This window comes from Psammomys obesus, unplaced genomic scaffold, assembly GCF_907164565.1.
Source record: "Psammomys obesus unplaced genomic scaffold, mPsaObe1.curated_primary_1811, whole genome shotgun sequence".
NCBI classification, from domain to species: domain Eukaryota; kingdom Metazoa; phylum Chordata; class Mammalia; order Rodentia; family Muridae; genus Psammomys; species Psammomys obesus.
Window position 1 is genome coordinate 6,799,313 of NW_026585626.1, and position 23,033 is coordinate 6,822,345.

General features: G+C 53.2%; 1 protein-coding gene across 2 annotated transcripts in view; it reads right to left on the reverse strand.

Moving 5' to 3' along the window:
- Foxp4 (forkhead box P4) overlaps positions 1-23,033 on the reverse strand; it is a 54,350-nt gene that overhangs the window by 20,173 nt on the left and 11,144 nt on the right. For both annotated transcript variants that reach the window (XM_055613576.1, XM_055613567.1), the window contains exons 2-3: positions 16,034-16,268; positions 947-1,042 (exon numbers count right to left, since the gene is read on the reverse strand). In XM_055613576.1, coding sequence (XP_055469551.1) covers positions 947-1,042; positions 16,034-16,252 — 315 coding nt within the window. In that variant the 5' untranslated portion in view covers positions 16,253-16,268. The remainder of the gene's footprint in view (positions 1-946; positions 1,043-16,033; positions 16,269-23,033) is intronic.

Genomic DNA, 23,033 nt, shown 5'->3' on the forward strand with positions numbered 1-23,033 from the left:
ACACACACACACACACACACACACACACACACACACACACACACACATACACACAAAACAGCAATCTGCACTGATAACTTGTCTGTGAGCACTGGAGCCTCTCCCAGGACCAAACTCAGTCCTGTGTCCTGCAAGCACCCTGAACCCACCTTAAATCTCTGCTCTCCTAAGTCCCCCAGGCCCCCTAGGGCCCCAGAGTGCTCACAATCAACTCTGCACAGAGCTCACCCCATTCCCCTTTACATAAACTTCCTTTCAGAACCCAGCTTAATCTTCCCCTCTGTCCCCACCCCTTCCACCCACCTCCCCCCCAACCCCCACAGCAGGGACTGGGCTCCAATGGCTGGAAGGAAGGCGGTTTGCCAGAGTCGTGACCTACTGGGACCCAGACAGCAATTCTCCCAAGTTCTTTGTGACACAAAAGGTAAACAGAAGGCCAGGCGTCCCTACCCCCTCCCGTTCCCCCTCCCCATCCAGCCAGCCAGATGGGCCGACAGGCTGGGAGGGGGGAGGGGAGAAGGGAAAAAAGGGCAGATTGTGCAAAGGAAAACAGAAGAGACAGAGAGATGTCAAGAGACAGGAAACCGGGAGAGACTGAGAGAGATAAGGGGGAAGGGAGACTTAGTGATTCTTCAACTGAGAAATCTGGGAGGGGCCAAGACTCAGTTATACGGACAAGGTAAAAGACCGCCTGAGAGCCAGCGGGAGGAACCCCAGTGAGTCAGGTCCAGAGAGAGGAGCAGACAAAGAAGCTAGGCAGACCCAGGCCTGGCCGGCCAGGTGGAGCCGGGAGGTAGTGGTGTCTCCGCCCCGCCCTGCAGTGACTGTACTTGTTTCAGGAGCATGGCCAGCTCTGAGGGATCCTTGATCTCCCCTGTGCCAAGAAGACCCACTCCTGTCCTCCGTCCCAGCCCTGCCTAGCATGGGTGGGTGACCCCCTTCTCACCTGCACTGCAGAGGCCGACTGTTTGCTGTCATTGTTCCCCGGGGAGTTGAGGCTGGAGGCTTGCTGCAACAGGAACTGCCGGGCCACCTGGAGAGCCTGTAAGACAGGGGCTGAGTCAGTGTGAGGCCCAGCAATGCCCTCAGAAGTGCCTGGGATCAGGGATGAGCACATGGAAGGGGAGGGTGTGTGTGTGTGTGTGTGTGTGTGTGTGTGTGTGTGTGTGTGTGGACTTGGGTAGTAAAGAGGAACAGAAAAGGTGTGTGTGGGGGGGTTCACAGGTCCATAAGGGCTTGGGGTAAGGAACTGTCATGGTAGGGATCATGGTACAGTCTTCAAGGACTCACCCAGGGATCAGAGAGGCCATTGGTTTTCAACTGGGACATAAATGAAAAGGTCAAGGGTCAAAAAGACCCCAGGTGAAAGTTCACGAGGGCGAACTCGGGGTCTAATAGCAGGTACTTTGGATTGAACATCCACGTGACTGGGGCTTCACAGATTTCTTTCTCTCTCTCTGTTTTGTTTTTTCGAGACAGGGTTTCTCTGTGTAGCCCTGACTGTCCTGAACTTGCTTTCTAGACCAGGCTGGCCTCAAACTCACAGAGATCCCCCTGCCTCTGCCTCCTTGAGTGCTGAGATTAAAGGTGTGCACCACCATGCCTGGCTGATTTCTTTCTTTCTTTTCTTTCTTCCTTCCTTTTCTTTCTTTCCTTTTTTTTCTGAGATAGGCCACAGCTGCCTTGGAACTTGCTATGTTTGAGACCAGGCTGGCCTCGAACTCTGAAATCCTCTAGCATCCCTCAGGGCTACAGGCAAGCTCTTGATCTTCCTTTCCATAAAGCCGTGAGGTAGCTTATCAGCCTCCTCTTCCAGATGAGGAAGCCAAGTCCTTAGGAGGGTAAGTAACTGATCAGCCCAGGGAGTCTGGTTCCCAGGTTTAAGGAGGAGAGGTGGTAGGTGTCAATCAAGGAGCTACAGGAGCAGCCCTGCCCTGGAGCTAAGACTCACAGGTGGGGGTGTGGTGGAGGGGAATGGTCAGATGGGGGTGAGGTAGGGTAGAGGGGAAGGGGTCACTGGCCCCAAGGAACCTTTCCAGATTTGAAGGCTGTGTCTAAATGATCAGAGTCACATAGGAGTCTGGACACCGTGACAAAGGACAGAGGCAAGGGGAATCCTAGGAAAGGGATGGAGAGGGAGGGTGCAGTCAGGGAACAGGTGGGCAGCCATAAGTCTGGCAGGAGACTGAGGGGTCAAAGAGACCCAGGAATGTGCTCCTCTGGGTCTGGCCAAGTCCTGATACTGTCCAAGTGAGGACCCGTCCAGTCAGCTCCAGGTCCCTCACAGGTGTCCCAGAGAGCACGGACCGAGGCCCTGGTGGCAGGGCTCCGGCACCAGGCAGCTACGAGCTGCAGTCCCAGCTCTGGAGTTTGGCAGCTTCGACCTTGAGTAAATCATTCCATCTCTCAATGGTTACGTCCCTTTCTCGGTAAAACTGGGACACTGCCCCCTTCAGAATCAGGCGGAGGGATTAAAGGACCGACGCTCATCGCCTCGTTGGCATTCGGGAAGTGTGTACCCTTTCCTTCTCCCAGGTGGCTCTCTCCTTTCCGGCTCCCACCGGCCCATACTTGTTCGATGAAGGTGCCCAACTGTGGCTGGCTCTCACGCTGGCACACACCTGTTTCCTCCTCACGTGGATCCCAGCCTCCTACCCCAGAATCTTTTAAGGTGAAACTCTTCTCTCCTTTCTCCTGTGCCCTCTTCTTGCCAATGCTTCTCTCAGTGACCAAACCTGGGGCCTCCTACGCATCCTTAGGCAAGCATTCAACCAGGGAGCCACATCCCTGGCTCCAGCGGTACCATGGATGCGTGCGGTGGCCACGCAGAGCTCAGCAAACACCCTCTGAGTTACACTGTGTGCCCAGTGTGACATATATATTCAGTCCACCTGCACGGCCCTTCCCACTGTTGACTGGGGCTTCAGTCTCGTTTATCTTAGGACACTATCTAAATACGCACTGGTGTGTCTATGGGGGTGTGTGTGCTCCCTGGCAGGCCATGGACCCTGACCGCCCCAAACGTTCCAGGCTTGCAGGCGGGGTCAGAATGCTGCTTCTCCGGAAGGATTTTCTTTAGAAAACAGAAATCAGACCTTCCTGGGTCAAGAGACTGGTGGGATCATAGGAAGAGAGGCTGGTATGGAGAGGCCAGGAGGTGGCCTGGGGCCCCAGGAAGGAATTCCGGCCTCTGTGGCCTAGCTTTTACTGGCCTCCAGGTCTAACCATACCTAACGCTTCTTGCTCTCTAACGGTGAAGACAGCATGGAATGGCAGTCAGGGTCAGGGAAGGGCTGGGAGTGGGGGCAGGGCCCAGAGCTGACCAGCACAGGTGATTCAAAATAGACACTAATGAGTGAGAAGGGGACGAACAGTCGATGTAGTGGGGCAAGAGCCGAGGGATTTCTGGGAAAGTGGGGGAGAGAGCCTGGCCAGTCTCTGGGGCTGGAGAGGACCCAGGGGAGTTGAATCCATTCCCCACCAACTCTCTCACTTTGTGGTTCTCCGGAGCATGAAATTACAAGGTTTACAGGGTGGGGGCATGACAGGACCCTCCACTCATTCCTGGAGGCAACTGCCCCTCCACTCCCTACCTCCCTTCCCACCCTTCACTCTGCCTCAGGGCTCCCTCCCTTAGGCCACCTGAGTCAGGGGAAGCTGCTCACCCCTCTCTCTTCCCACACAGGGTGCCTGTTCCTTGTCCCCCCCCTTCGTTAGCATGAACGAAGAGAGCCTGCTGTGTTCCGGGTTATGCTGGGTGGTCCTGCCTGCTGTGTCCTGGGTTATGCGGGTGGTCCTGTGCCCAGGTGGCCAGGTGTTGACAGAGAGTTCTCTACAGAGACTGAGGAGGAGGCATGGAGCTGAAGGGCGAATACCATACAAGGCACATGGAAGGAGCACAGAAGGCCACAGAGCCTGGGTCCTGGAGTCCCGAGGGACCAGCTCATCAAGCGGCTAAGGAGGAAGAAGATAAGTGTTCCTCCAGTGTGAAGGTACTCCTGAAGCGAGACGAGGCAGGGGCACAGGGGACTTGAAATGGCTCCCACTGCAGAAAACTGAACTGTGCTGGGGACACACGAGGAAAGACTGGAGAAGAATGCATGGGTTCCAGGAGCCTCAGTCGCTTCACACAGTCATTCATTCATTCATCCAGTCAGTCACTCATTCATTCATTCACTCACAGTCATTCATACAGTCACTCACTCACAGTTATTCGGTCACTCATTCTCACAGTTCATTCATTCATTCATTCATTCACACACAGTCATTTAGTCACTCATCCAGTCAATCAGTCGCTCACAGTCTTTCATTCATTTATTCAGTCTCATCGCTCACTCACAGTCACTCAGTCAGTCACTCAGTCAGTCAGTCATTCAGCCACCCACTCACTCACTCATTCCAGCCCCTTCTTTCCACCACACACAGGCCTCGGTCTAGCGAAGGCAAGCCAGTGGTGAACAAAGCGAATTCTTTCTCACGCTTGCCTAGAGTCAGCCTTGACCCAGCTGCCACCAAAGAATACCCTGTAGATGCCGAACGATGGGTGTGGACAGACTCCAGGGCTGTGCTCCCCTCCTTTCGGGGCCATGACATGTCACACACTGCTCAATGGGCAATCCCTGCTGTCCTGGGTTCTACCTGGTGCCATGGACTTCACTGTTCACACGGGCAGATCCTGGCTGAGTATGGTGCTCTGAGCCTTGGATAGCCCCTAACCCTGGGCTGTTCTTTTTGTAGACTGTTGGCCTAAAGGATGAGACAGGTCCAAGACACTGAAGCTTCATCTGAGTCTTATTCATCATTGCAAAGCACTAAGTGCCAATGCCTACTCTGCCCTTGCCACTGCGGGTTAAATAAACCACTGGGCCCTCAGCCTCTGAGATACGGAAGCAACAGACCCTGACGTCACACAGTCCAGCTCAGCATCATTAACGATGCTGACCAGACTGGAGCCACCCATTTTGTGTGTGTGTGTGTGTGTGTGTGTGTGTGTGTGTGTGTGTTCATTCATGCACAGGTATGTGGGGATCAGAGGAAAACTTTGTGGAGTCTGTTTTCCTCTCTCCATGGTTTCTGGGGACTTAACTCAAGAGTTCAAGTTTACACAGCAAGCACTTTACCAACTAAGTCATCTTACTGGACCAGGAGCCCCTTAAGAGTCTGTAAAAGTCAAATGCAGCTGTGAGCATCTCAACCTAGCACACAGTAGGCATAATCCCAACACACAAAGTCTGTCTTGGTCCTGGCTAAGTATGGGAGGCTGGTGCAGGCTGGTCCCAGCCAGGTTCAAAGGTGAGCCCTGCAGTACCCAAAGCACCTCTGCAGAGTGACCGAATGGCCGAGAGGCCCTCAGTGCCAGAGCCACAGCACTTCTGTGGATGCTTACAGAACTATCTTAGGGGCATCCCTGCACTGAGCTAGGCCACTTGATAGACAAGGAAACAGACCCGAGGTAACAGGGCCTCAGAAGAGGCCCCAAGGCTGTAGGCAAAACCTATGAGATCTGTGTAGTTTTCTCTCCAGTCCAAGCTTCCAGTACTTGGGAGGTAAAGCAGCTTAGGCTGAGGTTGGGGAGGAGATCAGGGATGTCCCAGACTTTCCTAAGCACAGTTCCTGAGAAGGAAAGGTGTTCAGATGCCCAAACATGGCACAAGCCATCAGGGAAATCTTTGTTTTTGTTTTTGTTTTTGTTTTTGAGGCAGTGGTCTCAGTATGAAGTTCTGACTGCCCTGAAACTCTCTGTGTAGACCAGGGGAGCCTCAAACTCAAGAGATCTGGCTGCCTCTGCCTCCTGGGTGCTGGGATTAAAGGAGAGTGTACCATGCCTGGTGTCATCAGGGAAATCTTGAGGGGTAGGAGAGCAAAGAGGGAGGGGCCCATGAAACTGGACATTAGGGAGCCAGACTCTCCTCTCCCCCACCCCTCCATAAGCCTTCTTTTTCTCCTCCCAGTCCTCAAACTGAAAAGCAAATGACGGTGGGGATGCGGGCCAGGGGATGCGGCAGTGGGGTCTGACTGGCGTGCACAAAGCTCTCCTCGTGAAACAGGGTGCAACCTGTCCCATCCCCAGCATCACAGAAAACCGGGCTGGGTGACACGTGCACTCGGGAGGCAGAGGCAGGCAGATCTAGGAGTTCAAATGCCTGCTTCGTCTACAGAGAGGATTCCTGGACAGCCAAAACAAACAGCAAAGATGAATTTAGGGCCATCCTTAGCTACATAGAGAGCTTGAGGCTAGCCTGAGTTACAAACACACTCACTACTCTGTGGTTTGTGGGACTAGTCTCTGGAGGAGGGCTGTATTGTCCACTCAGCACACAGACCCTGGTGAGAGGGTGAGAGAGACCTCTCCCTCCCCCTTTTATGCTGAGTGGCCTTAGCAAAGCCTGATCTCCAGTCTGTTGTTCTGAAAAGCTGGAGTGAGCTCTGACTTCCTTCACATGGATCCTGTGTGGAAATACATGGGGTGACACACATGGAGGGCTTAGCTGAGCGCCTGGCACCCAGAACCTAAGCATTATCACTGTCACTGAACTTTTTCACCGAGTGCTCGTTGCACAGTACCACCTGAAGGAAGGGTCTGCTCACTTCAGCTCTCCTTCCTCCCCTGTACCTTCTCCAATCTCTCCAATGGAGCCGAACTACTCTCCCGCACCCCCAAGTCATCAGCAGGATCCCCACAATTAGGAACAAGTGTCTTATGGCAGATGGACAGCATCAGGGAGCATCCAACAAGGGCCTCGAATGGAGGCTGACGAGATTAGAACAGGGTTGGGGGGCTGCATTGAAAAGAACAAGTCTCAGCTGGGAATGGTGGCGCACGCCTTTAATCCCAGCACTCAGGGAGGCAGAGGCAGGCAGATCTCTGTGAGTCTGAGGCCAGCCTGGTCTACAAATTGAGTCCAGGGCAGCCAACGCTACACCAAGAAAACCTGTCTCAAAAAATGAAAGAATAGAGGGAGAGAGAGAGAGAGAAAGAAAGGAGGGAAGGAAGGAAGAAAGATGGAAGGAAGGAAGGAAGGAAGAAAGGAAGTCAGTCAGTCCCAGGGGAGTGGGGTCTCCCACTTCTGGGATGAGGATTTGCAGTTGAAGGTGGGTACAGGGATGCTCAGAACCTTTTGTCAGGACCTCAGTCTGCGTTGCCCTTTCCCTGTCCCTCCAGGAGGGGTGGGCAGGAATACACTGGAAGAGCAGAGAAGTAAACAGTACTCAGAAGCCCCAGCCTGGGGAGACTTGAGTGTTGGAGGGCATCAGGCAAGTGGGATCCAAACGGTTGGTTATAACCCAACGATGGTCTGAATATCCCATCAGTACAGGAATGTTAGAGAGGTCGACAAGGAACACGGAGATCCAGGAAGGGGCCCAGGGCTCGCCCAGAGAAGACAGTGGCCCGGCACAGCTGGGACTTCAGCTGGGCTCTATGGGGAAAAGGAGTGAGTCGGCCATGAGTGGTGGGAGACTCCACACCTGTAAACTGTCTTCACGTGTGTGCCGAGAGCAGCCCTAGACAGAAACCACACTTCTTGTCTGCCTCTGAAATGTCTGACAAAACTGGAACTCAGACCCATCCATATTGTGTTGGTAGTTAGTTACGTGAGCTTCAGGGAGCAAACTCAGATCAGCAAGCATGCAGGGAAAGCACCTTCAGCCCCTGAGCTGCTGGTCCTGTGTTGATCATCAGTTGGGCTGGGGGCAGACTGGATCTAGGTGAAGGGGAGACCAGAAGGTATCTGGGAATGCTACTTCCACCCAGCCCCTCCTGGGGTCTCAAATCTGAGAAGCATTCTTAGGAAAGGCCATCAGCTTCAGGCCCAGGACAACTCAGTCACTGACCTACGATCCCAGGAGCCACTGTCAAGTTCAAGAAGCAACTCTTAACGGCCTGGGCTCCCCAGTTTAGTGGGCCTAACGACCACCACCAGACAAACCCAGATGCCGCTAAACTTATGGCTGAGGAAGGCAAGCTGTGCCAAGCAGGGGAAGGGAGGCTGCTGGAGGAGATTCCTCACCACAGAGGCCTCCAATTCTTTCCAGAGAGAGTACTCAAGTGCACATGGTGCAAAGGCCCCGTGGTGGGAAAAAGCGAAACATGAGGCTTATCACACGAGTGAGCCTGTGTATGGAGACCAACGGTACCTTCCTCAACAGCACTCCTGTTGTGTTTTGAGACAGGGTCTCTTGTGAGTTTGCCGATTTGGCTGAGCTGGCTGTCAGTCTCTGTCTTTCCAGCACTGAGATCCCAGGCTTTTTAAATGGGCACAGGGACAAGAACTCAGGTCTTCATGCTTGTATCCCAAGCACTGTACCTGACTGAGTCACATTCCTAATCGATTGGGGCTTTTTTTTTTTAATTTTATTTTTGATAATTTTTTTTCTTTTAATGTGTACAGTCTCATCTGTTTGTTTTTGCCTACATGTATGTCTGTGTGCCACTTATGTGCCTGGTGCCCACAGGGGCCAGAAGAGGGCATCACATTACAGACAGTTGTTGAGCTGCCATGTGGTGCTGGGAATCGAACCTCAGTCCCCCAGGACAAGTCAGTGCTCTTAAACCACTGAGGCATCTCTCTAGCCCCAATGTTTTTTTGCTTTGCTTTGTTTTGTTTTTTTTAAGACAAAGTCTTACTATTTGTGACCTAGCCTCAAGCGCATGATCTTCCTGCTCAACCTCTTGAGTGCTTGTATTACAGGCAAACACCCACACGCCAAGGCAGGACAGAGCAAGGTACCTCACTCAACCCCTGGCGACAGAGGTGGGGGGGGGTCCCGGGAAGACTTTGAGCAGAAAGTGATACCCAACCCTCTGCTAGCAAACAGCAGGTGTCCAATAAGTGTTCCTTACATACTCATCCACCCCTCAAAACTCTTCAGATAGATAGGGGAAGGGGATGGACAGGGTCAGAGGCCAGTGGTAACCACCACAGAGGGAACTAACCTAGGGAGACACAGGTTCTTGGCCAGTAAAACTTTGTCCTCCAGTGAAGAGACATAAAGATGAAATCACAGAGCGAAGGGGGGCAAAGAGTGTGTGGTGGGAGACTATAAAACCCTCGAAGTGATTTTACTTTTCTTCCCTTGGATCTTTTTTTTTTTTTTTTAAGAAAGCTTTTTGGAAAAGGCTGTAAATTTTTTTTACACCAACCTCGTAAAAATGACATCGGCACATTCTCAAATTAGAACCATTAAAATGAAAACCAGCGAAGCACACACAGACAGGCCCTCTCTCGGGCGGGGGGGGGGGGCATCCCCGCACCATCGCAGGATTCCTGCCAACTCTACAGAAGGTTCCCTCTTCACCAGAGGTTGGCCTCAGCAGGTGCAGACCAGCCGTGGGCCAGCAGCACAGAAAGGACTTTGTCCTCGGAAGGCGCCTCCATCCTGCCCTCACGGGCGCCAGCACAGGTGAGCTTCATGGCAGCTCAGCTCCCAGTAGGGCTGGGGAAGATACACAGACACTGACGAGGAGTGAAAGTGTAGAGGTGGGCAGGGTGCCTGTAGTCAGGTCCTCTGTCTTAGCTGTAGGATTCTCTAGAAGTGGGTCTATTAGTCCACACTGCATGACCCCGGCTAACTCTACAGAGGGCTGGGTGTAGACTAGAGACTGGCAGATCCCTTCCCCCGGGGGCTCCTAGTAGGACATTTCGGAACAACACCGGGCCACACCGCAGGTTCTAGGGGAGGCCCAGGGATGACCGGGATGCAAGCCTCTCCCCACCAGCCCTCCCCCTAAGCCCTCTGCCCTCAGGAGAAACAGATCCCCCAAATTCCCCTCCAGTCCCAAAGTCGTCCTCAGTGGGGACTTAATCCTCTGCCATGTAAAGGAAGGGATGGCCCAGAAGCCAGGGGAGGAGCCCAGCGTACCTCTCCTGAAGGAAAGCCAGGGGTCCGTTCCCCAGGCCTTGGGCTCTTTCCTCTCTCCCAGAGGGGCTACCTCTTAGCAAACTGGATGGCCCTTGGCTTACTACTTTAGGAAATGGAGAGCAGCGATGCCAGTCATGGCCGCCAGCCCCATCACTTCTCATCTGTCTTTCCCCATCTACTTTTGGGCTAAGGTGTGGTTGTGAAGCAATCTCCACCGACCCCCTAAACCCCACCCTGGGGTATCTTCTCTCTGTCCACTCTGTCTCCAGGTGGACAAAGAGAAGTTAGTTACAGGACCAGCGCAGAAGCAGCGGAATCCAGGGCGTGAGGCTAGAGTACTGAAGACATGGGCCCCTGACCAGCAGGAAGCCTTCAGACAACTGCTGGCAGCCTGTGCGCGGCGGGGCGGGGCTGATCCCCTCTGGAAGCTCCCAGATCCTTCTAAGTAGCTCGGGCAGAAGAGGGCCAGATGGAGAAAGGCTCTTTCCATTCTTCTCCTCCCCTCCCCCAGCCCCCTGACTCCCCACCCCCCATCTCTTCGGAGGGGGTGAGTTAAAAGCCCATTACTGCGCTGAGCTCCCCCCAACTCTTTTGAATCTCCTCACAGGATGTGACCAGGGTGGGATTTGGCCCGGTTGCCGTGGCAACTGCAGTGGGAGTTCCCAGACGCTAGGCAACCCTCTGGTGACCCTCTCTGACCTGTCACCCCTGCAACCCAAGGACAATGGGAATGCTGGCGCTGGGGGCCCAGGCCGCCTTTCAGCTCAGTGGTCGGAGGCTCTGCCTACCTCCACTCTACCACCAGTTCAGCCCTCCTGGCTTCAAGTCCAGCTGTCTGCCAGCAAACCAGACCGGTCCCTAAGACCTTCCAAAACCAGGGGCACAAGCCCAAGGGTATTTGAGGGTTCCCACAGCTTCTTCAGCAGAGGAGGCAAAATATGGTTCAATGTGGCTTGCCTGGGCTGACCTTCAAGTCAGTACCGTAGCAGATGAACTTGAACTTAGGTTTCCTGTCTCCACTGTTCAAGTACTGGTACTACAGGAATGTGACATCATGCCCGGTTCACGCTGGGGGATTGAACCCAGGGCATAATGTATGCAGGGCAAGAAGGCCACCAACTGAGCTACACCAACTACACCAACTGAGCCCTAGTGTTTCTGCTAAAGAGTGGCTCTGAAAGGTCTGGGGCCCTCCCACATCACCTTCACAGAAGTTGCCACAGAGAGTGGGACAGAAGATGTGGGGAAAGCCCCGGGGGATAATGGAGCTTGGTGCTCCAGTGGCTCTGTTACTAATAAAGGCTCCGGGAAACACTGAAATGGGGCAGCCAGCAAGGGACTCTGTGCAGCCAACTGGCCTGGCAGCTCAGCTGGGTCGCCCCCTCACCTCTGTTTAAACAAGGTCCCCGCCTGCTGTTGCATGGAAACAGAGTATCAGCTCTTGTTCCAAAGTGTAGTGGCTGCCCTCCTCAGCACTGCTTCCTCCGGCCTCAAGTCCTGCCACAGCCTGACTTCTGACTTGCCCTGTCTGGCTGGCTGTCGCTCAGCTCATTACTCCTAAAGGCCAAGACTTGTTTACCCACAGCAAAGAGGCAGGGACCCACAGACAAAGGGATCAGGGTTGGGAGACCCTAGAAGGGCAGAAACCATCTGCAGACTCATTCTGTCAAACCCCAGCCTCTGAGCAGGCACCAGATCGGCCACTTAGAGCAGTGGGCAGAGCCCTCCCTCCCACAGGGATCCCTGTGGGCTAGCCTCCAACTCTGTGTACCTGAGGGTGACCTTGAATCTTTCAGCATCCTGCCTCCACTTCCTAAGTACTAAGTACAGTGTCACAGTGCTCAGCGGGATGCTTGTGCATATATGTGTGTATGTGTGTGTGTGTGTGTGTGTGTGTGTGTGTGTTCACATGCGCATGTCAGCAGCTGACACTGGGATTTCCTTCTCAATTGCTTCGCCACAGTTCGTTTTACAATTTTATCTGTCCGTTCTTCAAGTGTCTCTCACTGAACCTGGGGCTTATAGTTTCAACTAGGCTGTATGGCCAGCCAGTTCCTGGGATTCCTCTGCCCCTCCCCACCCCGCCACCCGAACACACTATGCTGGCATTATAGGTTTGTCCCGCCACACTCAGCTTTTATGTGGGTGCGAGGGACCCAAACTCAGGCTCTCACGCATGAACAGTAAGCCCTCTCTCCATTCGGCTGTCTCCAGAGCTCCAGGACTTACTATGTTTGACTCAGGGTTTCGCCAAGGAGCCCAGACCGTTCTTAAACTTGAGATCCTCCTGCGTCAGCTTCCTGGGTGCTGGGATTATAGGAGTGTGTTACTATACTTGGCTTTAAATTTACTTTTGTTTTCTGTGTTCTTTAAATTTTTTCATTATTATTAGTGTGCATGTATGCGCCTGCAATTGCCTAGATAAGCGTCTGGACAACTTTCAAAGTAGTTTTTCTTCTTCCACTGTGGGCTCCCGAAAGTGTTTTTACCCAACGGCCCATCTTCTCATGACTCTTGCCTTTTTCTTGTTGTTTGTAAGAGACCCAGATAGTCAGGCAGGGAGCATTCTCACTCACCAAGTATTCACACGTTACTCAGCACCTACTGTGTGTGAGAACTTCCTCCTTCCACATCACCTAGGTGACTGTGTGCTTGCCATGGGAGTGACAGGAGAGACAGCGCTCATCCCTGAAGGAGGCACCTGCAAGCTGTCAATGACACTGCCCCTCCCCAGGGAGGGTAAGGCTCGGTGACATTTAATGGCACACCGAATCCAAAAAGAATCCAAAAAGAATCCAAAAGCAGTCTTCTGCAGGCTTCCTGCTTGTGGCTGACAGGCGGGTGGAACCATCTTGCTTATCCCACCAATAATAACACCTGTTTTCGGGGGGGACCAAGAATTGCTGGACCCTCCCCCGCCCCCAGCCAAAGCCTCAATTCATCTGTTAGAAATGGAAGAACAGCCCACAGGCCAAGTTTGACTTTAATTGAAAATTTCGTAATTTTAATTTTGCAGGTTATTTTCACAGTGTGGAGCCGATAAAGTTTTAAGTCTCACATATTTTTCTTGGCCCAGGCACTTTGCTCACGGTGAGCCCAAATGGATAAACCGGCCCTCTGCCTGCCTCTAGATCCGAATCCCAGTTTATTTGTGAAGCTGATACAGGCTTTTCCAGGACTTTGGGATGGTCCTCAAAACAAACGGGAACAATTGGACCGTGGAATTGAGATGGTAAGTCACGGCCGGAGCACAGGGCTGAGCCCAGAAACTTGATCAGTAGAGTCGGTTCTGCCTCTCCCACCCAAACATCTCCACCTCTCCCAAATTCCCCAGAGGCCTGCCTCTATGCCTCATGGCAAGCTTTCTGTTTTGCTTTTGAAAGTTACACTGTATTTATTTATTTTGTGAGTACCTATGTATGCACAGAGCCACAGTGCCTGTGTAGACGGCAGGAGACAACTTGTTGGAGTCGCTTCCTTCCTTCCACCTTGGGGCGGCCTAGGGTTCCAACTCAAGCTGTCAGGTTTGTTGGCAAGCCTCTGAGGCATATTTTGCCGGCCCTGGGGTTTTTAATGTTTGTCTGTTTTTGTTTTTATATTAACGTTTCCAGTTTAGGTGACTCCTCCAACCCCCAGCCACATTTGAAATTTTGCATAGTTCTCTTTGCAAAGAGATTCAGTAGGATCCAAAACAGCCATATAAAACATGTGGCCTAGGTAGGCCTGGTGGTACACGCCTGTAATCCCAGCACTCTGGGAGGCAGAGGCAGGTGGATCTCTGTGAGTTCGAGGCCAGCTGGCTCACAAAGTGAGTCCAGGACAGCCAAGGCTACACTGTATCCAAAACAAAACCAAAACCCCACAAATCAAACCAAACCAACCAACCAAACAAAAAATATATATGGCCTTAGGAAACTTTTAGGGATACATATTTTTTCAGATTTATTTTTAATCATGTGTATTTTCATGTGCCTACAGATGCCTACAGAGACCAGAAGAGAGCACTGAATCCCTTGAGACTGAAGTTACAGATGGCTGAGCTGCCATGTGGGTGCTGTGAGTCAAACCTAAGTCCTCTGCAAGAGCAACAAGAGTTCATAACTGCTGGGCCACCTTTCCAGCCCATGTCTGGTTATATTTTGATACAGGATTCCGCCTCAGCAGAAAGCACAGACTGAATGGGTCTCCTCCCCCAGAGATTCTGCTTCAAAGGGATGAGTGAATTGCTCGCCAGCTCCCACGGATCATATCCCCAAAGACTGTTTGATCCTTGGGTCTCTCCAAAGCTCTGTACACACACTGTAGCATTGAACACTACATGCTCATACATCCTCGAGTGTGCGCACACACACACACACACACACACACACTTGAAACATAATATAAAAATAAGATGTCGGCTGCGGTGGCTTACTCTTTCAATCTCAGCAGAAGCAGATAGATCTCTGTGAGTTCCAGACCAGGCTGGTCTACATAGCAAGTTCCAGATCAGCCGTAGCTACATAGTGAGACCTCGTCTCAAAACAAACAAAACAACAAACCCCACAAAGATGGAGAGTGATTTAGGAAGGCACCTTAAATCCATCCCTGACCTCTACACATGGGGGCACACATTTGCGAACACGCACAGAAGCTTTTAAGTCTTCTACTGGTTCGCACCTACCTACCTGAGCATCTACTTGTCTGCTTCTGGTCCTAACAACTCAGTCTTTCAGTGGCCAACGTCATACAGCCGATAAGGCCCTGGCTGAGGCCAGGTTCCTTCTGCCCCTGCTTTAAAGCCCATTGACCCCTGCTTCTATCGGATGGTGTGGTGCCAGGGAGGAGCCTCATGACAGCAATGTGTGCGGTGGAGGGAGAGTCATGAAGGCCCTGGCTGCATAGCTGAGGAGGGTATGGGGTACATCCGGGATTCTCCTGTTATCCTTTTCCAGCTGAGTCCCTAAGAGCCAGGCCACCGGCAGTACTTTAAGAAGCAGAGTCTATTAATAAGAAGACCCCCAAGGCCAAGGCTGGCTGGGCTGGTTCTTCTGATCTCTTCAATCACGATCCCACCCACCCTACCCACTGGGGAGAGCTGATATCTAAGGGTCCTACTCATTCATAATCTAACCACGTTCTCACCCAGTGCCCCTGGATCTTCAGAGAGGTCAGTCTTGAACTCCTGAAGCCCTGCACTTCAGGGTAGAGGTTATAAGCATAGAAGAGGAAACTCACAGACTAGGCTCCTAGTGTGAGCCTTTACTATACAAGCCTGGGCTAGAGAGATGGCTCAGCTCTTAAGAATATTTGCTGTTCATCCAGAGAATCTGAGTCTCATCACCTGTATTAGTTTTTTTGTTTGTTTATGTTTGAAACAGGGTTTCTCTGTGTAGCCTTGGCTGTCCTTAGACTTGCTTTGTAGACCAGGCTGGCCCTCAACTCACAGAGATCCACCTGCCTCTGCCTCCCCGAGTGCTGGGATGGCAGCCCTGTGCCACTGCATGGTCCCGGAACCTACATTAGGTGCCTTATAACCATCTATAACTCCAGTTTTGTGGTGCCTGACACTTGGGGGCTCTGCAAGCACCTGAAAACTCCCAAGCACAATACTGTGTGCAGAATGCAAAGACAATAATGAAAAATAAAAAAAAAACAAAAACAAATCTTAATTATATATATACATGTATGTTGGTGACTGCCTAATTCCTCTCTTCCTGGGCCTCTTTCCAGATGCTTCGGCCATCGGTACCTGTAAGTTTAACCTCTTCACAGCTCAGATCAGCAGCCTAGGAAGCCTTGGGATGACGGGTAGTTCACAGTACAGACACGGCTGTGTGCACAGCACTCACTCTCAACCCCGTTAATAGAGCTAGCTTTCCCCACAACGTGCCAAGACACCCACCCACTCAAAACAGACGTTCAGAGCCTGCTGCCCAGGCGGCTGTCGGTCCTTATGGCTTTGCTGGGACTATTTCAAACTCCATAAACTTGGGCCCCCGGTACCACTTGGAGCAACTCAGGCTCAGACTAGCCACTGGAATAGGAGACACACAGGCAGAATCCCTGGAGGCTGGCTCTTCTCACAGATCTAAAAGCCAGGCTGCTCAGTGGGACAAAACAGTGATACCGCGGGGACCCAGAGGGGGTGGGCTAAAGGCCTGGGGAAGCCCGCCTGCTCGCCTGCTCCTACCTGTTGCTGTTGGAAGTGCAGAAGCTCCGCTGGGCTCATCTCGCCATTGCTGTCAGCTCCGCCGGAGGCTTCTCGGCTGGAGCCGTCCCTACCCGCCGCCGGGGCCGTGCCTGCGGTCCCAGCCCCGCCGCCGCCATCAGCCTGCCCAGAGAGGCTGCCCACGCCGTTCTGACCAGACGGAGCCGACCTGATTGTCTCCGATGCAGATTCCACCATCATGTCGCTCTATCGGGACCTGGAAAAGAGACATGGGGAGGGGCTGAGGCTCAAGGGTAGATGGGTAGGGCTGAAAGCTATCCCCCCCCCCCACTCATCACCCCCTCTCGTTCTGGGGAGTCTTCTTCCTCAACTTCCCAGAAGCCTCTCCTGAGACCCTCTCAGGGTCACCCCTTCCTTAGGGCTTGGTTAAGGGGCCTACCCTGCAACCTCCCGTTTCCTCCTTCCAGTGAGACTACGTGGGGGGGAGGGTAGGAGATGAGCCCTCTTCCCTCAGGGTCCTAAACCTGTTTTGTTCTTTCGCCTCTTCCCTGGGAGGTCTAAACCTGTTAGGGACCGACCAAAGGTCTTTTCCTCCCACGGTAACGGCTCTTGCCCCCGTTCCCATAAAGATACGGAGTTCCCTGGGGGCAGGAGCTGCTTCCCCAGGACACAGAAGGCCCTAATCAACACAGGAAACAAGATGTCCTGAGTCCTAGCCCTCATCTACAGAAGGTGACCTGGGCACTATCAAGTCCTCAGCCCCTCTGCCAACGTTGCTGTTTTGCTTTATTCATTACTACCCACCGCCCAGGAGTCCTCGCCAGAGCAGTGAAATCTGTATTTAAGACCCATTTTACTGACGGGAAAACAGAGGCTGGGAGTACATGCTTAGGTAAAGGCTTAGCATGTTGGATTTTGTGGGTCGAAGCCCTAGCAAGCCCCACCCCCCACAAATGTCATCGTAATTCAAGGATAAAGGATGTGTTTGGCATGTGGGGCTTTGGCTTCCATTCCCAGCACAAAGTAAATGTGTGCGGGGTGGGGGTGGGGCGGCAGGGGGCGGGAGGAAGGGAAAAAATATCACTCTTAAAATTTCAGTTTGGAAGGCTGTGGTAGGAGGAGTTCCAGGCCAGCCTGGGCTACAGGAGAATCTGTTTCAAAAACAAAAACACAGGGCTGGAAAGATGGCTCCGAGGTCGAGGGCACTTGCTGTCAGTTCCCAGCACCCACACAGGAGTGCTCACAACTGCCTGTAACTCAGGCTTCAGGAGATCTCATACTCTCTTCTGGCCACCTCTGACACCCATCCAAGCCAGTGTCTCCCCCCACCCCACAAAATCGGAAAAACAAAACAAAACAAAAAACACCAAATGAACAAATTCATTAAAAGTCAGGTGCCTTATCCAAAGCATGAGGGTCAAGGCCTGAATCCCTTCTCCTTAGACAAGGGTCCCATGTAAGTCCTCCAGAGAGGGGATCTGTTCGTTCACCTGGGGCAGGGAAGAGCAGGGACAGGGAGGGGTGGCCGAGCCCCCTTCCCGTGGCTGTGAAAGTCTAACCTCAGAAAGCGGACATTAGGACAAAAAGCTGTTCTGCAGCTAGGAGGGCTAGCATATGGATCCTGTGACCCAGATGCATGCCTGCAGTCCTGGGACTCTTTAGCAGAGGGGTCTCAAGTTCATGACTAGCCTGAGCTCTACGTAAGACCCTACCTCAGCCCCGATCTCCCCTTCACACACAAACTCTTCTCAAATTCTAGAGTCTATTACCCTATGAATAATCACCCTGAAAGGTACCCACCATGGATTGTTGTCTAACATACATTTCAAACTCCCTAAACCTCAGTTTCCTTGTCTGTCAAAGTATTTAGCCCCGCCTCTTGGAGTCCTTTCAAGACAATCAAGGCACCTGCCCATTCTCCATCTACCCTGTGATTCAGAGGGGTTACAGACTGGAGTGACATCACACAGGGATCCACCTGAGCACCCAGCCAGGACTGGTGAAACCAGCCAGGTCCCGCACGTCAACAGGATGGGGCCCTCCAGGTAACAGGTTAGGGAAACTGGAAGAAGTGACTAAATGGCTACTCTTCCCAGGGTGGAAGCTCCCAGGAGCACCTCCCCTGCCCCCCTCACCATTTCACCATTTCCCTTTCTCCCTGGACCACTTGTTCAGTCTCCGTGCCCGCTGGGGGAGCAGAGTGGGAGGATACTGAGATGCAAGAGGGGCTGCACTGCGGCTGTGGAGTACCTGACCCTGGATGGTCTCTAGGGTTGGGGAGAGAGATCCCAAGTGCCCATGTGCTGCTGAAGTGGCCTCAGCCTCACTGTGTTCTCTCTCACCGCTGGCTCCCACTCCTGAGTTCTGACAGGAGCTAGAGCAGGGGTAGGCTGTGGGGGCGATGGTTTGGAAGAGATTAAGCACTCGGTTCCAAGCCTTTAATGGCCGTGTCAGCCCCAGGGCTAGTAGCTGCCAAATGATGGATGGGGTGGGCTCTGGCCTCAGCCCACCGCAGCACAGGGGTTCAGCCCCCTCCCCAGAAGCCACCCACCATGCAATCTAGAGGAGCCTGGGCCTCAGCTGGGGCTGAGGGAATAGGAAGGCAGCAGGAGCCCTCTGCCCACTCAGCTCTTCCTCTCCTCCAATTCCAGCCCTGCTGGGGTAGAGAGCAGCTGCCAGCTCAGAATCCCAGACTAGCTGCTCTGAGATCTGAGAACTCGTGGGCCCCAGGGGACAAAGACAAGCGCCTCAGGGGTGTAAGCGCACACAGGAGAAAGCAGAGAGAATCTGGCAGCCACTTTCCCCAGGGAACGGAGAGTGGTCCCCTTCCAACATTCACAGGAGCACAGCAAAGTTGTAGCTCTGACAGCCAGTTTGGAAAAGGGAGAAGGAAATGAAGGAGGATGCCAAAAGGGGTGTCCCTTCCTTTCTCATCATTTTTTGGGGGAGGGGGGCGGGGTATAGCAAAACCAAGTGAACAACATAATTGTGGCCACGAGCCATGTAATAATAGCTAGTCAAGGGCCAATCATTCACATTGAACACAGTGAAGCAAACCTCTCATTTGCATGCTTGAGATTATATGCATTTGAAAAGTCATTTCCACAGGGTGTATGAATAGCTGCCATTCCCTTATGGAGGGCTCTGCCCTCTCCTGGGGCCTTTGCCCACTGACACACACCCATATCCTTCCTTCCAAGCTCCCGCCCACCCACCAACACCAGCCCCCTCAAACCTGCCTGGCAGGAACTTCCAGGCCCTCTAGGAATCCTCACCTCTGCCCTGGGACACCTGCCCTCCAAGGCTAAGCACGCCAACAGCCTCAGGACTCCCACCCACCTCTCTGCAGGATGCTGTCATGAGATGGGGAGTTCCCCCATACTGTGGGCGAGCAAGCACTGAGGGCTGGGCCCCAGCCAGAGCTAGAGGCAGGTGGGATGGGGTGCTGGGAGTACACTTGGTTATCAGTACCTGGTGACTAGGAGCGGGGGGGGTAGGGGGCATCACTTGTGTGCCTTGCGGCCCCGGCTAGAAGAGATGGCAGCCTAACCTCTGTCACCAAGAGCCCTTTGCCTTCTTATATCTCAGGACCTCAGTTCCCCTTCTCTCTGTGAGAAAGGGGTCTCTGGAGCTCCTATGACTTGGGGGAGGGGCAGCGGGGAAAACTCCCTAGGGCAGTTTGATGGATGTGAAGCCACAGTATTTTGGGTGCTGCTGGGAGCCACCAGCAGGCCACTGGAGTCACAGCTGGAGCCCTTTATCCCAAAGGCTCCACCCAAGATGGATTGCAAGTGGCTGCTCTGGGCACCCCTTCGTTCCTACACTCCCATCTTACTGACGTCCCGTATACAGTCACCCCTTTCTGAAGCAACCCAGAACTCAACAACAGCAGCAGCAGGAAAAAGACCCACAAACTGGGATTATTCCCAGCTGTGGTGTGTGCTTCTGAAATCTCGGCACTCAACGAGTATCAGGAGCTGAAGGCCAACCTCAGCTGAACTGTGAGTTCAGCAGCCAGCAGCCCCTGCTTTTCTGAAACGGTCCCAGAAAGCCTCTAAGGAGTGGGCACCAAACATTTTCAAATTTTCCTAAGATTTGCATTCCCAGACCACCCTCTCACCACAGGTCGTGGGTAATGGAGGAGCACTGAGGTGCGCAGAGGCATGATCCAGGATTTGGGGGGCCTCTGAGCCTACATGTGGGTAGATCCTACTCTCCCATTCTCCGGATTCCCTTGGCGAAGTCTGGGTACTAAGGAGCCATGCCCAGGCCGGGGCTCTGGGAGGCGTCGCCAGAAGGAAGCTGGGTCAAAGCCACAGCCACCTCTTCTGCTCTGGGGAACTCTGCGGCCACCTGGGGGCTCCCACTTTCCCTGAGGCTTTTGCCTCTAGGATGCACCCCAGCGGGAGCGGAGACAGCCAAGGTCCGCCCCGTCTCCTCCCATCCGGAAGTGACGAGTTGTACCTAGCTTGGGGCCAAAAGGGCACTCCGGGCCTGGGGTGCTTTGGGGAGGCGGAGAGGAAAAAGACACCGGAGCCCCACACGTGGATAAACCTTTTGTGCCTTTTCGCGGGCCCATATGGCGTGGGGAGTATTAATTACCGTCGCGTTTTAATTAACAGTCGCTTAATCTGAGCCGTAACATTTGCCACGACACCCTGCGCCTCGCCGCGAACCCGCGCCGCCCGCCCTGCCAACTCATCAATTAATTTTTATTGACGTTTTCGTCCCCCAAACAGGCACAATACCAGGGTTTTCCAATTAACACCTCCGCGATCTCTAATTAGTGCAATTAACAGACTGATGGATGCCCGGAGTTTGCCCGCGAGGGTGGGAAGGAGGGAGGGGACCGAGCAGCTTCAGCGCGCTCTCGGGGCGCGCGTCCCCGTCCCCGGGAGCAGCACGCGCGCGGGCAGCCGGCGAGGGGGCAGGCGGGGGCGTGGCCACGGGTCACCTGTACCCACCGTCCAGGTGGTCCCCGAAGCAGAACGTGTTTGTGCTGAGAGCGCCGGACACTTCCGAGGTTAGAAAACTGGTGTCTAGCGGCAGCCCTGCCGGTCACACAAACTTGCTGAACGACTTGGAGAGGGTAAGCCAATGCTGTCTACTCAAAACGCCAAGGAAGAGGAGGAAGCCGACTGCAGTAGAGGGCAGATAGAACGTCTTAAAAAGAGGAGAAGGAGCCGGGGATGAAGCCAACACCTTAGCGTGCTTGGGCTCCATCCGGAAGGTTAATTCTCTTGGTCTGAATAGGACGGTGATTTGTATGGCCTAAACGTCCCCCGCGCTGTCGACCTGCTTGTCTGAGGCAGTAGGGCTCCGAGGACCAGAGCAAACTTCAATTAAGAGCTTTCCCGTGGTCCAAACAAGTTGATGAAGCGCTGAGGGGTGTATTCACTCATCTAGCCACAAGAGCCTGAGTGGCAGTCCTTTGGAAAGGCATGTAAAGACTCAGCTCAGCCAAGGCAACTGGTAGCACTGAGGGCCCCACCCGTTTCCCTCTGAGAGTCCCTGAAAGAGGGGCCACTTGTGGGGGTTCCTTCTCTCTCCTCAACTAGCCAACCAGGAGCCTGTTGCGCCAGCAATGACCCTTCACCCGTTCATAGTTTCCAAAAGGTATTTAGGTAGCAACCGAGAACCACGCTTGGGTATGCAGGGAATGGGCAACAGCCTGCCATTCTGGAGCCCATGTTGCCGTGAGGGGAGACAAATGAGAAAGAAACAAAAACAGCACCTCTCAGGTGAGATGAATTCTATCCAGCCTGGGTATAAGGAATAAGTGGGACTCTAATTAAAGGCCTTCATTTACCCAAAGAGAGCCTACTGGGCTCAGAACTTTCTAGGACTAACGTCTTTGAAAGAATGACATTTCTTAAATCATGGATATAAAGACATCCATGGGTATGACACAGAACACAGTCTGCAGCCCACCTTAAGTGCCTAGTCCTTTCTTTCTGGCCAGCCTGCTAACGGACCTTTAGTAAGAAACAGAAAGCTAACAGCCTTTCAGAGCCCTCAGCCTTGGTCCTACAGGCGGCCGAGCTTACCTCTCGAGTCAAGGACTGAGGGACCTCCTCTCTCAATACATCTCTGACCTTCGCTGGCCGCAGCAGGAGGGAGCAGGGAGGGGTCAGACAGGACAGCAGCCACTTCATCCAGCCATCCTAGTGCTAAACCTTTCCTGGCATGACTCACGACATGCAACGGCAAGGTCACCAGTCTGATCCGTGGGGTCCAGATCTCTAATACGGGGCTGATCCCCATAGACTTTCTCTCCATGGATGCTTCGGAATCAAATAAGGCACGGTGCACGAAGCCGGGAAGGCTGAGAAGGCTCCCGAAGGACCTGCAGCGGTTTAAATGATCACCTCACCCATTTCTTCCAGCAGCTTTCGAGGAGAGTTAAGGTAGAACCCACAGCTAGAACGCCACTAACGGCTGAGGGCCCAGCTCATCGGCATAGCATTCGTCCACCGTGAGCAAGGAAGGCAACAAATAATACCCTGTCCTCCTGGGGCCTTTCCCAGCTGCAGACCAGAGGCCAGCGCCTCAGCCTCCTGGCCCAGATAGGGCTGAACACCAAGCCAAAGATCCTCCATAAATGACATGTGGCACTTTAAGAGCCCCCAACTCTAGGAACCATTCAAGGCTTCTCTGCATAAAACTTGAGGGATGGAGGGCAAGGCTGACCCACTTAAAAGGTCACCTCACCCACACAGCCCTTGACTGGGACTCTGAGGCACTGTCCTGGGCTATCTTTTGGGGGACAGTCCTCTCCCAAGTTTCAAGCTTTCTTTATTTTTCAAATTCTAAAAGGAGTGGACATCTTGGCAAAACATTCCGGAAGCGGGGAGGGGTATAGCTGGGTGTGGTAGGGATTATACCTATCACCACAGCACCCAGGAGGCTGAGCTAGGAGGAGGAGAGTCTCAGGCCAGCCTGAGCTACACAACTAAATCCTGTCTTAAAAAAACAAAAAAACAAAAAAACAAAAAAAAAAAAAAAAAAAAAAAAACAACCA